At 39.7% G+C, this 17,626-nt stretch overlaps 1 protein-coding gene across 2 annotated transcripts; it reads left to right on the forward strand.

Moving 5' to 3' along the window:
* The first annotated feature begins 687 nt into the window (after nucleotides 1–687).
* Nucleotides 688–16,645, forward strand: ptger2a (prostaglandin E receptor 2a (subtype EP2)). Of its 2 annotated transcripts, none has more exons than XM_026159329.2 (3): nucleotides 688–881; nucleotides 5,886–6,732; nucleotides 14,886–16,645. In XM_026159329.2, the coding sequence occupies exons 2-3, from the start codon at nucleotides 5,887–5,889 to the stop codon at nucleotides 15,159–15,161; spliced, it is 1,122 nt and encodes a 373-aa protein (XP_026015114.2). In that variant the 5' UTR covers nucleotides 688–881; nucleotide 5,886; the 3' UTR covers nucleotides 15,162–16,645. The 2 variants fall into 2 exon arrangements, with proteins under 2 accessions (XP_026015114.2, XP_080153601.1); XM_080297475.1 differs by having other exon boundaries at nucleotides 720–785.
* The last annotated feature ends 981 nt before the right edge of the window (nucleotides 16,646–17,626 follow it).

Raw genomic sequence — 17,626 nt, forward strand, 5'->3', positions numbered from 1 at the left:
CACACACACACACACACACACACACACACGTCATTTTATCAGACAGGAAACAGTCCATGCTATAACTTTTCTTTTTGTTTTTAGTGTTGGAAACTCACCATGAATAATAATGCCATGTAATATTGCTTTAGGGACTTCAGAAAGAAAGGGAGCAGATTACATTTTTATATAATTACTTCACATTAGTGCTACAGCTGTTTGTTTAAATTTTTTTTTTACAATAGTTCCCCCAAAATAGCTGCTTGTCGCATTTAAAAGTCTTGTGTACAATCTGGAGAGTGGCCTTGTTTCTAAAAACATTGTAAGCCAGTTGAAGGCTAGTGTGAAACCCCTTCTTCATTAAATAACCTATTTGTTAGTATAATGCAGCATTTCCAAAAATAAAGACATATAATGTTACAAACAATGTAGATAATTCGCTTCTGTGGTACTTTCTTTAACTTAGGAGTGATCGGTTGTCATTCTTACCAAAGTGAAGCTACATGACTTGTTTAAACAGGGAAGTATCATCCCCGTCACGTGACTGCAGTCTGACAGACAAACTGAACAAAGACTGTTCTGCAGCTGAACTCACAGTGAGCGCTATTTAACAGTATTTTTAAGGTAAGGCTTGCACGGGCACGCATTCACTGCGTGGGTGGACCTTTTGGGTGTGACGTCACCGCACGATTCCCTTTACCCGGGTCCACTCATGCCTGACTCTCACAGCAGCGCGCGCCTCGCTCTCGCACCAACTTACCTTGAATCCAGAGCGGCTCCGTAAGTGAAAGAAGAGGGAATATACGGTGGGTATTTTCTTGTGTTTTTACCTGCATTGCGACTCGACTGGGACATTGATAAACGACAAACTTCTACACTAGTGAAGGAAAGTCAAAAAGCAGGTGAGAACTTAATTTTTTTGGATGTGTGTTGCTTCTGTGAGGGACAGTCGCGTTGTTTTCTTGAGTGTGAATGATGTAACTGAAAGCCTTCGTCACATGCTTCAAACATCTTTTTACCAATTAAATAAATACTTTGAAACCAGACAGCAAACCGCCGTGTCTTGTTTACAAGAAGTCATCGATATTAAATTAAACGGAAGCCGGCTTGTTTGTTTTCATTAAAGCGTGTTAATTAATAAAGTCACATTTTTCCAGAATTTTTTAAATAGCTGTCAAAAACTGACGTCATGAAAAATCTGCAAAGAACTTCATCCAAGAACCAAAACCTGGTCACATCTTTCAGACTCCCGACGTTGTTTTGTAGCTGTTTAATCAGTTCAGGAGCATCTGAAGCCCAAAGTAACAGCGGGCGTAATCAGTCACAGCAAGTGAGCCTGTTACACATCCAGTGGAAGTGAAGGCAATCACACCCACAGAAAGTCATGCAAACGGCGCAAATGTGCAATATTAGTATGCAGACGTAGACTTTGAAAAATCAGCACAGCCGTTGTAAAAGTAACTGTGTGAAACCTTGAGATACACTTTCTGATTTTCTGCCTGTCAGCTGATATCTCTTAACTGCTGAGGAAAAAGAGGAACAACTTTGGGTTTCACAATTCCAAAAGATATACTAGTGGAATTTTTGCAAATGTAAAAAAGGAGAAATGGGAGGGGGGGGGGGGGGATCTTCCTTTGCGCACAGCATGCGTGCGGTCAGTAAGGTCAGACAAAGTCCTACAAACATCAAGTGTGCGCCATGTGTTATCAGCGTTATTGGCTTCAGTCAAAATGGTGTGAATTTAAATGACACCAGTAAACATTCTTGGCAGCCAACACTGGATTTTCTTGGACCAGTGAGCGGAAGTTAAACAAATGAAAGTCATTTTGAAACTGCTGGAACTTAGCGCTTAGAGCATTCCCTAAAGCTGAGTCAGAATTCAATTTGCTTTGCAGTGAAGATCATGTGTTGAGGTTCATGTTCCCTCATTATGTTAAAATGAACATTAAAACCAACAGTTTTAATGCAGTTGTCGAGTTGTTTAGACAACTAGTTAAAGACAGTATTTTATCATTTACATTACACCCATAAATCAACAAATCTTTGTATTAAAAGTCCTGGATAAGAGATTTGTAGGCCTCTAGTTTTTCCTTTGCACAGACTTGAGTTTGTCTTCAACTGCCAGCAGTTTGGTTTCACCCACAAAACACATGAGCAACTGCAAACATGAAAGATGACTATGACTGGGCGTAGTTGAGTTATGTAGCATGTTTGTTTTTCTCTGGAGGGGAATCTATCATGCCCTTTCATTTTATTTGTCATCATACACTCTATTATATCGTTGACCTGACTTTAGCTTTTATGATGTCACATGGACACACATGGACTTCCTAAAGATTCTGAATGATGTGAAGGTCCGGAGTCAGTGGTGGCCACAGTATGTGAAAATGATGTCTTGAGCCCCCCGAACAACTCTTTCACAATTTAAAAGGATAGTATGTAGCTTTCGGGATATAGCCACAGAATCAGGGAAGAAAGAAATGAATTCATGGAAAAGTTGGAACAGGGTAAAACTGGGCTCATTAGACTATGTGACTTTTTTTCTACTGGTGTAGAGACCAATATTTTCACTCTCTATCAAATTGAAGCCTTTCTTCTGGTTAGCTTCACTGATAAGTGGTCTTTTTAGGGCTACATAGCTCTGGAGACCCAATCTCTTGAGTTCTTTACATAATATGTGTATGAAAGTGCCTTTCTTGCAATGTATTACACTTGCATTACACATTCCTCTTTACTCGACTTAAAAGAATGCACTATGGAATGAAATTAGATGCCGGAGAAAGTAATTTGACTGCTTGGCATATTACTTTCTCGTTACTCTGTAAAACATAATTACATTTTACTTATAAACACAAAGCCAAACAAAGATGAAAACCAGCCTAAACATTAAAGTAGAATCGCCAGTAATTCTATTTTAGAAACAAAAACAGGTAGAAATGGAGGCTGCAGGCTGATGGCCCATCACTGTGGAAATTCGGGGCCTGGTTACTGTGCTGGAGTCATCATGGACTCGGCTTTATCATCACTCTGGGTTCTTGGCTAGATTTGTGTTTGCATGCTGTCTGTGCAGGTGCTTGCAAAGAGCTGAAGTTGTGTTAGCCTTATAATGCAGTTGGTACAGTAATTTACTTTACTGCATTATAGAAAACTCTAATATGATTACAGTCAAGCGTTACTTTGTAATCACGTTACTTTGTAATCACGTTACTTTGTAATCACGTTACTTTGTAACTTTGTAACATGTTACATACAAAAGTGTATCTTTATTTAGTTATTTTAATCTAACTGAATTTGTTGAGCACCATCTTGGTATCCTGTCTCTTCAGCACTGTAGCCAGGCTGACAAAAAGTCAGAGCTCTTTTGAGCCAACCATCCCTTTAACGTTAACTAGTAATGACTTCATGAACTTCTTCACAAATAAAATTTTTATCATTAGAGAAAAAATTACCAATAATCATCCCACAGATGTAATATTATCTACAGTTACTCTTAGTACCATTGATATTAAGTTAGACTCTTTTTCTCCAATTGATCTTTCTGAGTTAACTTCAATAATTACTTCCTCCAAACCATCAACGTGTCTTTTAGACCCCATTCCTACAAAACTGCTCAAAGAAGTCCTGCCATTAATTAATTCTTCGATCTTAAATATGATCAACCTATCTCTAATAATCGGCTATGTACCACAGGCCTTCAAGCTGGCTGTAGTTAAACCTTTACTCAAAAGGCCATCTCTAGACCCAGCAGTCTTAGCTAATTATAGGCCAATCTCCAACCTTCCTTTCATATCAAAAATCCTTGAAAGAGTAGTTGTCAAACAGCTAACAGATCATCTGCAGAGGAATGGTTTATTTGAAGAGTTTCAGTCAGGTTTCAGAGCTCAGCACAGCACAGAAACAGCTTTAGTGAAGGTTACAAATGATCTTCTTATGGCCTCTGACAGTGGACTCATCTCTGTGCTTGTCCTGCTAGACCTCAGTGCAGCGTTCGATACTGTTGATCATAATATCCTATTAGAGCGATTAGAACATGCTGTAGGTATTACAGGTACTGCGCTGCAGTGGTTTGTATCATATCTATCTAATAGACTCCAATTCGTGCATGTAAATGGAGAGTCCTCTTCACACACTGAGGTTAATTATGGAGTTCCACAGGGTTCAGTGCTAGGACCAATTCTGTTTACATTATATATGCTTCCCTTAGGCAGTATCATTAGAAGACATAGCATACATTTTCACTGCTATGCAGATGACACCCAGCTCTATCTGTCCATGAAGCCAGATAACACACACCAATTAGTTAAACTGCAGGAATGTCTTAAAGACATAAAGACCTGGATGGCCGCTAACTTTCTGCTTCTTAATTCAGATAAAACTGAGGTTATTGTACTCGGCCCTGAAAATCTTAGAAATATGGTATCTAATCAGATTCTTACTCTGGATGGCATTACCTTGGCCTCCAGTAACGCGGTGAGGAACCTTGGAGTCATTTTTGACCAGGACATGTCCTTCAACGCACATATTAAACAAATATGTAAGACTGCTTTCTTCCATTTGCGCAACATCTCTAAAATTAGAAATATCCTGTCTCAGAGTGACGCTGAAAAACTAGTTCATGCATTTATTACTTCCAGGCTGGACTACTGTAATTCATTATTATCAGGATGTCCAAAAAACTCACTGAAAAGCCTTCAGCTAATCCAAAATGCTGCAGCAAGAGTACTGACAGGGACTAGAAAGAGAGAGCATATTTCTCCTGTTTTGGCTTCCCTTCATTGGCTTCCTGTTAAATCCAGAATTGAATTCAAAATCCTGCTCCTCACATACAAGGTCTTACATAATCAGGCCCCATCTTATCTTAATGACCTTGTAGTACCATATCACCCTATTAGAGCGCTCCGCTCTCGCTCTGCAGGCCTACTTGTTGTTCCTAGAGTATTTAAAAGTAGAATGGGAGGGAGAGCCTTCAGTTTTCAGGCCCCTCTTCTGTGGAACCAGCTTCCAGTTTGGATTCGGGAGACAGACACTATCTCTACTTTTAAGATTAGGCTTAAAACTTTCCTTTTTTCTAAAGCATATAGTTAGGGCTGGACCAGGTGACCCTGAATCCTCCCTTTGTTATGCTGCAATAGATGTAGGCTGCCGGGGGATTCCCATGATGCATTGAGTTTTTCCTTTCCAGTCACCTTTCTCACTCACTATGTATTAATAGACCTCTCTGCATTGAATCATATCTGTTGTTAACCTCTGTCTCTCTTCCACAGCATGTCTTTATCCTGTCTTCCTTCTCTCACCCCAACCGGTCGCAGCAGATGGCCGCCCCTCCCTGAGCCTGGTTCTGCCGGAGGTTTCTTCCTGTTAAAAGGGAGTTTTTCCTTCCCACTGTCGCCAAAGTGCTTGCTCATAGGGGGTCATATGATTGTTGGGTTTTTCTCTGTATCTATGAAGCGCCTTGAGGCGACTTTTGTTGTGATTTGGCGCTATATAAATAAATTGAATTGAATTGAATTGAATCTTTCTAGGTCTTAATAATTTGTTGCAAAGTTGTTGTACCAGACTGTATATACTGTCACCGTGGCATTGGCTCATACTAAACATGGTTGGTTCTTTGTACTTTTGTATGCTGATGAGGGCCACGGTGGTACAGTGAAAGAAAGGCATTGCGGAGTCTAGTTCTTTCTGTTTTCTTAAAAGTAAATAATACATACTGATAGTGTGATAATAATTCCCATATACAATTTTGCTAGTGTTATTTGGAACTCTGTTAAAAGTACTTATATCAATTGAGTTGTATTTTGTTAAGACATTTTTCACCAATCATTTTGATCAAGCTAATAATAGTGAAAAAAAAATTTGTTGTCAAGACTACGTCTCACAGATCTCTTTTCCTATTTTTGGTTTAACAGGATGGGTGAAAGCAACTGCTCAAGGATAGATGTAGACAACGATACATGCCACTTCAAGCACCACATTAACCCTCCTGTGAACCCCCTGGTCAGCGCCTCCATGTTTGCTATAGGCATCTTTGGAAACGTAGCTGCCCTGGTGATCTTGGAAATACGGCGACGCAGGAACGTAAGGAGTGGAGGCACATGGCAGCGCAGCTTGTTCCACATCCTCATCACATCATTGGTGGTTACGGACTTGACTGGAACCTGTTTGGTCAGCCCATTAGTGCTGCTTTCATACTCGCGCAACTTAACCCTGATTGGTATGAGGCCTAAAACTTGCGGCTTGTGTTCGTACTTTGGTGCCAGTATGACCTTCTTCAGCCTGGCTACCATGTTGCTCCTCTTCTCTACAGCACTAGAAAGATGCTTTGCCATTGGGTACCCCTACCTGTACAGCCGGCATGTCACCAAGAAGTGTGCATACATCACAATATTGCTGGTGTTTTTGTTGTGCATAATATTCTGTCTCCTCCCTTTTGCTGGATTTGGGAGATATGTACAATACTGCCCGGGCACATGGTGCTTCATTGACATGAATGCAGTGAAACCACAGAACAAAGCCTATGCCATTCTGTATGCCACTTTTATGCTGGTGCTCGTGGTGGCCATTGTAGTGTGTAACGCCTTTGTGGTGTACCAGCTGTATAGGATGTACCAGCGCCGGAGGAGAAATGGCACAGTGATGTCCACAATGAGATCCAACAGTGAGCGCAAGCTTCTGTCCATGTCAGAGGAGGTGGAGCATCTGACCATGATGGTCGTCATGACCGTTACCTTTATCATCTGTACACTACCACTAGTGGTAAGTGACAATGGAGTGTTGTTCTGCAAATGACCTTTGTTCATCAGTTTGTTTGGGCTGAACTGAATCCGTAGGAGCCATTCATGGCCAATTCAGTTTTTTTTGTCTCTTCTTTTGAGGAGACCACTCTACAGGTGGATGAATCTACCAGAGGTGGAGGATGGACTTAACCTTGTTGTTTATTGTCTTATGTAGTCTGGGAGTTGACTGAATGTTAGGGCGGGTGTAGTTTTTTTCTCTGTGGTGGGGTCAGATGGGCACTGGGGTCCTTTTCTCCCCATCCCTAAATATGTCCCTTCTCCCACTTAATTACAGCAGGGAGTGGGGACCAATAGGAATGGTCAACGCCTCCTTCCGTAGACAAAATAAATAAATAAATACATTTTTTTTACTTCAATGCCTACAATTTTCACAATTGCAAGACCCTTCACTGAACTGACTCTTAGCTGTCTGGTTCTGCCCGCCAGACCACATGTTTAACATCCCTTGTCTACTATTTGTGACCGGCCTGATTAGGTCACTGCAGTTTTTGTGCTACATTGTTGGTCATGCAGGCTTACAGGCTAGTCTTTTTTGACACTTTATATCCTTTATACACTTTGGTAATAGTGATATTTTGGTTAGAGTACTTGTTATTAGGTTCACACTGTGTCACATTACCTTAATACTACACTACCACTATTTCAGACCCCCTAGAACACAAACCACGTTCCACTTATACAAAATTAGAGACAATGTTTAGCTATTTACAAAAGGAAAGCGAAGTACTGGCTTAGCGGTTTGACTGATATGCAACTCATGTATATGCATCTCTTTTCAGCTTATCTGATCTCGAGTGCTGATTGAAAGATAAAACTGTTTTTTGTTTTGTTTTTTTTAGCCTGGTTGCTGAAAAACTGCTGTCTTATCAGATGTGTATCAAAATGTCACCCACAGCCGATACTGTTTATTGTGTGAAGTCTGATACATATGCAAATGTAACTGTTTCTCTGTGGACACGTGGTGGAAATGCAATACTCATAAACATTGCAGTAGATTATCGGTTGCTTTGATGCCAATGTGTAGACAGGAATTTCTGTAGTGCCTTTGTGAAGCTGCTGCCTATTTTAAAGCCAAAGATGATGCACTTCAGTTTGTGTACAGGGGCTTGCTAAAATATTCACATCTTTCCTTTTTTAACTTTTTTTTTTTGTCTTGTCTTGTTTTTGATTTTTTTTTTTTTGTTAAGCCACGTAACACTGGCCTATGAATCATTCAAGCATACAAAACTACCTACAGTGGGGCAAAAAAGTATTTAGTCAGCCACCGATTGTGCAGGTTCCCCCACCTAAAATGATGACAGAGGTCAGTAATTTGCAACAGAGGTACACTTCAACTGTGAGAGACAGAATGTGAAAAAAAAAATCCATGAATCCACATGGTAGGATTTGTAAAGAATTTATTCGTAAATCAGGGTGGAAAATAAGTATTTGGTCAATAACAAAAATACAACTCAATACTTTGTAACATAACCTTTGTTGGCAATAACAGAGGTCAAACGTTTACTATAGGTCTTTACCAGGTTTGCACACACAGTAGCTGGTATTTTGGCCCATTCCTCCATGCAGATCTTCTCGAGAGCAGTGATGTTTTGGGGCTGTCGCCGAGCAACACGGACTTTCAACTCCCGCCACAGATTTTCTATGGGGTTGAGGTCTGGAGACTGGCTAGGCCACTCCAGGACTTTCAAATGCTTCTTACGGAGCCACTCCTTTGTTGCCCGGGCGGTGTGTTTTGGATCATTGTCATGTTGGAAGACCCAGCCTCGTTTCATCTTCAAAGTTCTCACTGATGGAAGGAGGTTTTGGCTCAAAATCTCACGATACATGGCCCCATTCATTCTGTCCTTAACACGGATCAGTCGTCCTGTCCCCTTGGCAGAAAAACAGCCCCATAGCATGATGTTTCCACCCCCATGCGTCACAGTAGGTATGGTGTTCTTGGGATGCAACTCAGTATTCTTCTTCCTCCAAACACGACGAGTTGAGTTTATACCAAAAAGTTCTACTTTGGTTTCATCTGACCACATGACATTCTCCCAATCCTCTGCTGTATCATCCATGTGCTCTCTGGCAAACTTCAGACGGGCCTGGACATGCACTGGCTTCAGCAGCGGAACACGTCTGGCACTGCGGGATTTGATTCCCTGCCGTTGTCGTGTGTTACTGATGGTGACCTTTGTTACTTTGGTCCCAGCTCTCTGCAGGTCATTCACCAGGTCCCCCCGTGTGGTTCTGGGATCTTTGCTCACCGTTCTCATGATCATTTTGACATGAGTGGGGGACAGAAAAGCTTCTTACAGAAGACGTTACAGGTCTGTGAGAGCCAGAGATTTTCCTTGTTTGAGGTGACCAAATACTTATTTTCCACCCTAATTTACGAATAAATTCTTTACAAATCCTACCATGTGGATTCATGGATTTTTTTTTCACATTCTGTCTCTCACAGTTGAAGTGTACCTCTGGTGCAAATTACTGACCTCTGTCATCATTTTAAGTGGGGGAACTTGCACAATCGGTGGCTGACTAAATACTTTTTTGCCCCACTGTAACTCAAGGGATAAACCAGTGTTTTGTCTACATATCAGAAAACTTAAATGGTATCTTTAGGCACTTTGCCACTAAGCAGCTACAGCAGAGAAATTGTGTCTGAAAAGTTATCCCCGATAAGGATAAGCGGAAGAGAATGAATGGATAGATGCATGGATGGATGCATGAATAAAATAGACTGGTGAGTTTTTCAGGGTGTTTTCCAGCATGCGCTGCACTAACGGCTATGTTGAATGATCAGCCAGAAATTTGTGTTGAGCCACGCCTCCACAAGTGCTCCCTGCCCGGCAAACTTATGCTATGCTTTGCTCAAAACAGCAGGAAACTGCATGGCACAAGCCATAGAAAAGACTGGGTTTCAGAGCGCAGCACAGCACATGCCACTTCCTATGTGAAAGGGTTTATTACAGCTTGGCCAGGCTTCTGCACTGCCACAACTCTGAATTACGAAATTATTAAATTAAAAATAAATCAATCCAAGATATTTATAAAGCTATTTATGATCCCAAGCTATATTTTTCCTAATGATTTCTTCCATCACATATTGATTCACATATTTAGGGATAGCTCAGTAGGTGAAGTGGTTGCCCCATGATTGGAAGGTTGGGGGTTCAAATCCACTGAACAGCTACCCTGAGGTACCCCTGAGCAAGGTACCGTCCCTACACTGGTGGCTGCCCACTGCTTCACTGGGTGAATGGGTTAAATGCAGAAGAATAATTCCCCTACGGGGACTAACACATAAACATTGTCATTATTATTATACTTAAGTTTTATTTAAATAGTGAGTAGATAATGAAATGTCCAGGACTACAATCCAACCCCCCCCCATCAAATAGAAGTTATGTTTTAAGGTCAAGTTATCATTCCAAACAGCAAGCTTCACTTGCAGTATGCTTGGTAACTGGAAGCAACCTTTAAGATTTTATCAGTAATGTCATCAGAAAGCAATTTGGATTCAGGCTGTAATGAGAAGATCATGAGTATCTGTCTTTCCAAGTGCAATTAGAAATGTCACTTGTAACAATATCACAGATGATTGCTCAGGGGATGGTAGTAAAACACCAAAAACAAAACCTCTATGTTGTTAGACTTTGTTATATGATATTTCTGACTAGCATAGCATGTTTACAAAGTAGACATATGAGAAACATTTGATTTCCTAAGCGTCACTTTGTTCTTCAAATGCTAAATGAGTAGCTTTCCCAGCAAAATATGATGCCATGCACTTAGTTGCAGACATCGGTTATGTGCTAAAGTGCCATCCCGTGTGCTGTTGCTTCTCAGCTCTGACCTGAAATACGGAGTCATAACCTTCAGCTCTGCAGTGTCTGCCAAGTTGTGCATTATACTTAACTTAATATCAGCCACAATATAAAAAGCAGACGACGCCAAGGCGGAAGCCACTTTATGAACCGTGTTCTTACAAGCAGAGCCCTTCAGAGAGTGTTCCTCAAGGAGTATTATTAATTTAACAGTTATTGTTTGATCGTTATGTAAATCCCTCAAATTGTCACACATCCACTCACTTAAAATTTCTAGTGCTTTTGTAACATAAGCTATTCATACACAGGACTTTTAAAAAAATGTCTTTAACAGTAATGAGGAGCGTAATCATCACAGGATGCCGTAAAACTGAACATTTTGACAGCTTCTAATTGTGTTAATGAGAATCAACTATCAGACAACTGCAGCCAGATGTAGAATTCTGTAGGCAGGTACAAGACACTGAGATCAGGTTTCTTCACTGCCTCAACAGACAACTCAGTGAAATGCATGACTTTTGGTACAGCGAGGGTAAACAGGGACATGAGGGAGGAAGGAAATCTACTTGGGCTACAGTAGAACGCAGTGGGGGAAATAATTATTTGTTCCCCTACTAAATTTGTAAGTTTGCTAAATTCCAAATACATGAAGAGTCAAATTTTGGTGGTTTTATTTTTACTGGAGAGACATAAAATAAAATATGTATTCGATGATGTATATCTCCAGAACTGGGTTGCCTTTTTTCAGTCCATAGAACCATTTAAAGATTTTTATCATATTCTCTGAGTAAATTGTTTTCACTTAGTTGGGGATAATCCGCTTTAATTACATGTTACCCATAGTAGTCTTTTTTTAACACCATCAACGATGCAGTATTGCCTTCTAGCAAGAAAGTAAACTTACATGTGTTGATATCAGTTTAAATGTATGTTATATGTTGAACATTTTCAGTGCTTTTCCTGGTTTCAGGTGGTGCTTCTTAACAAGTCAAACTCTTGAACTCCACCAGACGACATTGACAAAACTGCTAATTTTACCATGCAAAGCTGTTAGTTAGGGTGTATGATTATGGTGACTTGATGGCATCATTTAGATGCAAACTTATTCTGTATTTTTTTAATAGAAAAAAAGTTTGTGATTCTGTTGGACAGACTGCATCTTCATGTCAGTCATGTTCAGCTATTATGCAGCAACAATTTTGAGTGGCTGAGTCATCAGACTTTTTACCACCGCTCGCTGGTTTTTGGCGGTCGCTTGGGTGAAGTTGGATGCAAAGAAGTAGTTGCACCAAAAACTTCCTAGTCATTGCTTTGGTTCCTAGCAGATTGCCATAGCTGCCTGTAGTTTTTCATGTTGGCCTGCAAATACTAGCCGAATGTTAGTGCAAATTATCAAGTGCAGCACACATTGAAGATGGAGGTTTGCCTTCAAAGTAGAGTCATACGTTAGCATTCAAGCCAAGTGTATTTTAAAGTGATAAAACTGCTACCCTTTTCATGATAAGATCTGATGTTGTGACTGTCATCACTGAGCAGTTCTCTAATAATGACTGTAGCTCAAGAAGGTGGGGCTTGAATAAATATTTAAGGTTTTTCATGTTTGCAAAATGATTGTGAGATTCCCAAGGACACAGTGATATACTGTATATACTCTTGGGTGTCCAGATTGTAATGTGAGACCACAGTCAGGATATCAAATACACACAGCCACATGGCAAGATCATATTACATTTTTCTGCGGATATGAAATCGTGGACAGATGATGTGGTTATCTGTGATCGCATTAAAATGTGAAAACGCTAGCCAACATTAATAAGTAACACGATATCATGAGGGCAAAATTAATAATGTCATCACCTCTGACTCAGTATCTGCTCAGCATACACTGTAGCTGTGTAACATTTTGCTCTTCGAAATGAAACTAAAACAGATGACATTAGTTCTCTGATCAATACCCTCAAAGACTCACAACAACGCTTCCTGTTGGTGCTGTGAGAGAAACGTGGGCTCACGGTGAAAGTCTGACTTCTGTCTCCTCGCATTCTCGTTTCTCACACATGGTGAAGGCTGTCACTGATCAGAGTAATGATCCCATCTGGCTTTGTTTAAAATGGCACTGGGGTTTGCACTTAAAGAACAGAACACGCAAAAGGCACATTTTGTGTTTTATTCCAAGGTTGTTCACATTGTTCCTTCATCATTTGTATTTTTGAAATACATGCTGATTTTTCTTGCAAATTTTTCATGCAAATTACTCCTTATTTCCAGGTGATAATCTGAGTGCTCTCATAGGTGCTAACACAAATGTAGAGTGGAAAGCAAAAGAGAAAGCGCTAAATAAAAACTTGCAGATAGCAATAAAAAAAAGAATTTCAGAGAAAGAGAAAAGGGTGGGTGGAGGACAGGAAGTGAATAAGAGAAGCACTGTTAGGGAATACAGCGAGCATGTAAAATATTAGGAGGTTATTGTCCGTTGTTATTTGATCCTTTTAACTGTATATTGTTCCCCTCGATCCCCGAGAGAGAGTAGCAGTCATTTCTAAACCTGCAGACTAGTCACAGCTTCCATGGATTGTATTAACATGCTGGTTCTCAACCTTGTGGTTATGTGCTGAGGGAATTTACTGCTTCTTCCTGCCAATAAATGCAGTGGCTGATTTCACTGACATTCCAGCTGCAAAGGAGGAACTAATTAGTGTAATTTGATGCTCATTCTTGGCCTAAGGGGTGCTAATGAAAGCAGCTGTATTTAAAAGCTCAAGTACTTTATAATACATCAATTTTTCTACTACCTTTCTTTGATTTTGTCTTTTGAACAAGGTTGGAGGTTGTAGACCGAGGCAGATGAAAATCATATGGTGAGCTTACAAAAACGGAAAAGATCTGAATTTGAACTCAGTCGAGTTTAAAAGGTGCTTCAGTTGGAAGCATGTTTCCTACCTGCAGATCATATGTTTGAGACTCTTTAGAGAGGATTTTTATCCAGACCATGTACAGCTAACCAAACTGCTTATTATTACCTAACCTTAACCAAGTAGTTAACTATATCAGTAGATATGTGATTGGCCTGAGAAATATTTTTCATGCAAACAAAGTTAAAGGAGGGAACTTTATATCCTGGAACGTAAAAAAAAAAAAAAGGAAAATTTGTCCTAAAACACGGGGGGACACAAGTACATCATGAACTACCACAAGAGTAGTTAGAGTGTGATTTTAGTTTGGTTTTTACGTTAGAAAGTACGGAGTTTCATTTTTAATATTTGGTCTGTTTATCCAAACGGCCCGAAGTACCTATGTGCTTTGAAAATGGTGGAGATTTCTTGAATTATTGGTAGGATGAGCTAAAAAACTGAAATATGTAAGAATACTTTCATTTTATTGTTATTTTTGTCTGTAAACTGAGTGAATAAGCATGAGAGCCCATATTTGGGAGTTGCAAGAAATTTAAATATTCTTCCTGATGTAGAACATTAGTTAGTAAAAATATCTTGTGTGCGCATTACTAGGGATAAATTGTAGTGCTATTTATTTTTGAGAAATCAGTTATGCAGACTAAAACCGAAACAATTAAAACTATGCATAATGAGATCAGGTTGTAAGATAAACTGAGCCCAAATTATCATTGGTTATTATGTAATCTAGTTTAGATCTGGGCTTCTATCCTCAGCCTCTTGTGTAAGTGGAGACCATTTCTCCACCTTTTTAAAAATTTACAGCACTCGCACTAGTCCACTCGCCAGCAACATTTTCGCCGTTGGATTGATTGCTATCATGCTAATCTCGCTGGAAGAAACAAAGAAAAAGTCTCCAGTTTCTTAGATGTCCCAACAGTATTTCCTCAATAATCAAAATAATCAATATATAGTAGAGCCACAGATTCTGCATAGATAAATAAATAAATGGGCTAGTATAAGCGGATGTGATTTTGCTAGCTAGAGCAATAATGCAAAAACATGAAACATGAACATTCGTAGTATTTTTTTACCACTTTTATTCTACAACATTGGCTTTCTTGTAATTTCTTCTTTGGATGTTGGCTGGCTTTTGCACTGTTCACTGTCAAGATGATTCCAAACTCCTTCCACATGCAGGCAGCATTAAATTAAAATTAAGTCAAATTCAGCCCCCTATATCAAACTGTCTTTATGTGATGGTTTACTATTAAAGGCTTAATGTTTGATTTGGAACCAGGATGCTAGCTGTGGTGTGTCTTTCTCTCATGATGTTCGCTTTGAGATTGTACCTTGGAATCTTCATAATCTCTCTATCCTCACTCCTTGCTTCCTCTTTCCTCCCTCAGATTCGAGTGTACATCAACTACAATGGCGAGAATGATCATCCCTCAGACCTGATTGCTCTCCGCTTCATCTCTGTCAACTCCATCGTCGACCCCTGGGTCTTCATCCTACTCTCCCCTGGTGTTCAGCACTTTTGCTGGACCTCTGTCTGCCAGTCCACCCTGATAGACCAGAGAGGATCTGTGTTTAAATCATCGCTGGCTAAAGAAAATGCCAAACTAGAACTGTCTCGGCCAACGCTGTACACGGAGCAAATTGATTCAGTAAAAAATATGTGACTGCAGCAGTGCTTTGCCATCACTTGATATTTATGTTTACTGGACATGAAAGTAGACTGTGCGCTGTCCTACCTGAGCACCGAAGCTGCAGAAGTTTGCTGGGTCACAGCAGTGTTTCTTTTGGGTAATGGTCCATGCCATCAAGCTGATAAGAACTTCTAAGCAGCCTTATCAGTTTCGGGCCGTCTCTTGCCAATTAGTGGGCATTTCCATACACTTCTAGCATTTCAGCTAAATGCACACTGACTTCTCCGGAGATTTTGTCTCCCTCATGACTTGCATTCTTTATGAATGAAAGAAAAATGGCTGCTGATGGGAAAGGAAATATCTAAAGTTTGGCAGTGATGTCATAGACAATGTGCAAGTGCGTTACAAATATTGATCACTGGTATTTTGATACTTCTCTTATCAACCCTGAGAGTCTAAACCTCGTACTTTAATCTAGGCTGCCAGATTGATGTTAGAAAAGTCAAAGGGCAGGATGCCTACAGAGTCTTAGATTAAGCTATCTTTTAACCAAAAAAGGTAGAGAGCTACAGTATTTATTTTTTATGTATAGTGTGTAGTATACAGGATACACTACCATGTTATTAACAACAAGGTTTCATGTGCAAATGTATTTTGATTTAAGCTTCTTAAACTGTTAAGGAAAAGCGGATCAATAATCTCATGACACGTGGCTGTTATTGTAATGCTTTTGATGCACTTTATGAACTTAGGGTACTTTTTAAAGTGGGTCTTATTAATGACAAAACAATTAAAAATAATGTGATCAAGTTAATTTTCCAGACCAGGTAGGTTTATATGTTAACTATTATAGCATAAACATACCTTTTCTGCCTTAAGTGATACTGTAGATTAAATTATGTCAGCTGCGTGATTTGTAAAGAAATGGCTGATTACATTCAGTATTTATCACTGTAATGGCAAACAGTTATTGGCAGCAGTTCACTAAATACACGTGCAAATGCATCTTTATGCACAATACAAAGAATATGCAGTGGCCATTTATAAATCCTGTCTCAAAGTTTTCATTATAAATATTTACACGACAAATATCTGAAGTCTTGAGCTTTAGCCCTACATCTACATCAGCTGGTTTGAGATGATACCCTTTTACACACCTGTTTGGCGAATATGAACCACGCCACGCCATTTATTGGGTTTTAGTCTGGCTAAAGTTGCTATGTATCCAACTCATCTCTACCCAACTCCACCTTCTAAGCCGATGATGTGATTTTTGTTTTATTTGTGTTTGCTATGTCCTATTTGGGGTCATCTTCTAGCTTTCCATAAACAGTTGTGTTCAGAAGTTTCATGGACATGAATTTCATAGTTTGGGGCGTTTAATGATTTCTTTGAATTTATCTCTATTTTTATAGTGTGGAAAGACTGTAACTTTAAATGGAAAGGTGCTTTGAGTGTTCAGGTAGAGAAAAAACAGTCCATTTAAATGTTATAAACTTGCCTCATTCACACAAGCAGTTTTTCTGTGCTTCTCAAAGTTCTTTCTATCTAACGTTGACACACATTTTCTAATTGAAAATACGGTTGAATAAAACTTTACTGTAACTGAAGTAGCCTAATATGGCAACTTGACTTGCTCATACAAAATTAAGACATTGTAGGGGGGGGGTCTCCTACAGTAACAATCTGGTGTTGAAACAAGACATCTTTCTAAATTAGGGCTCACAGCTAAGATCCTCTTAGAAATTCAGCTGATAAAGCAAAGGTTTCCAATGTAAGTTTCCTTTCAGGTCCTTAAGAATTGTACCCCGCATTAATCATTTTGCAGTTAGCCTACACAGCTCACGCGCTTTACTGATCAGCCACCCACCATTACACAACAGTGATGTCACTTTTAGCAAATCAGCTGAAATCAGATGACTACTGATTTTCTTGGAAAATGTGGGTAGTATTCTCCACTTTGTTTTTTTGCAGACTTTCAATGGGATAAAAAGTTATATGTGGTTGAATTACACAATATCTTTCTTTTAAAGGAACCCTGGGGAATAAAATAAAGCTACTGCAAACTTCTGCCTGCTCTCCTGCCATTATCTCTCAAAAAAAGGGAAAACTCTCCCACTGACGTGACTGGGTTTAGGAATTGAAATAGTTTGGTGCTCAAATGAGTACAAAGTGGAAAAATGTTCACAGAAATGTGTGGTAAAGGCCAGAAGATTCAGTGAGCATCACTGTGAGAATTGCCCGTTGTGTTGTTAAAATCTGCAGTTTATTGCCTCTGCTGGTATGTTGTTGATTCTTAGCTCAGGCTCAATATGTTCAGTGTTTACGACAGAGACTTACTGCTTCCTGTCAGTGGTAATGTGTTCTTTCTGTGTGCACTAATGCCAATGTGTTCTCTTGTGATTTTGAGAATGAGCGTGTGTATGTGAGTCTTTGCGTCAGTGTGCCTGTGATATGTATCAGCTTGTGTGACAGACAGCAAATGTAATGTCAAACCT

Source organism: Astatotilapia calliptera, chromosome 23, assembly GCF_964374335.1.
Source record: "Astatotilapia calliptera chromosome 23, fAstCal68.1, whole genome shotgun sequence".
Taxonomy (NCBI): domain Eukaryota; kingdom Metazoa; phylum Chordata; class Actinopteri; order Cichliformes; family Cichlidae; genus Astatotilapia; species Astatotilapia calliptera.

What these genes read in the sequence shown, in the direction of transcription:
- ptger2a (XM_026159329.2), top strand. Translation starts at nt 5,887, where the DNA reads ATGGGTGAAAGCAACTGCTCAAGGATAGATGTAGACAACGATACATGC. An exon ending in TCTGTACACTACCACTAGTG is followed by an intron (nt 6,733 to 14,885) that starts GTAAGTGACAAT and finishes TTCCTCCCTCAG; the next exon opens with ATTCGAGTGTACATCAACTA.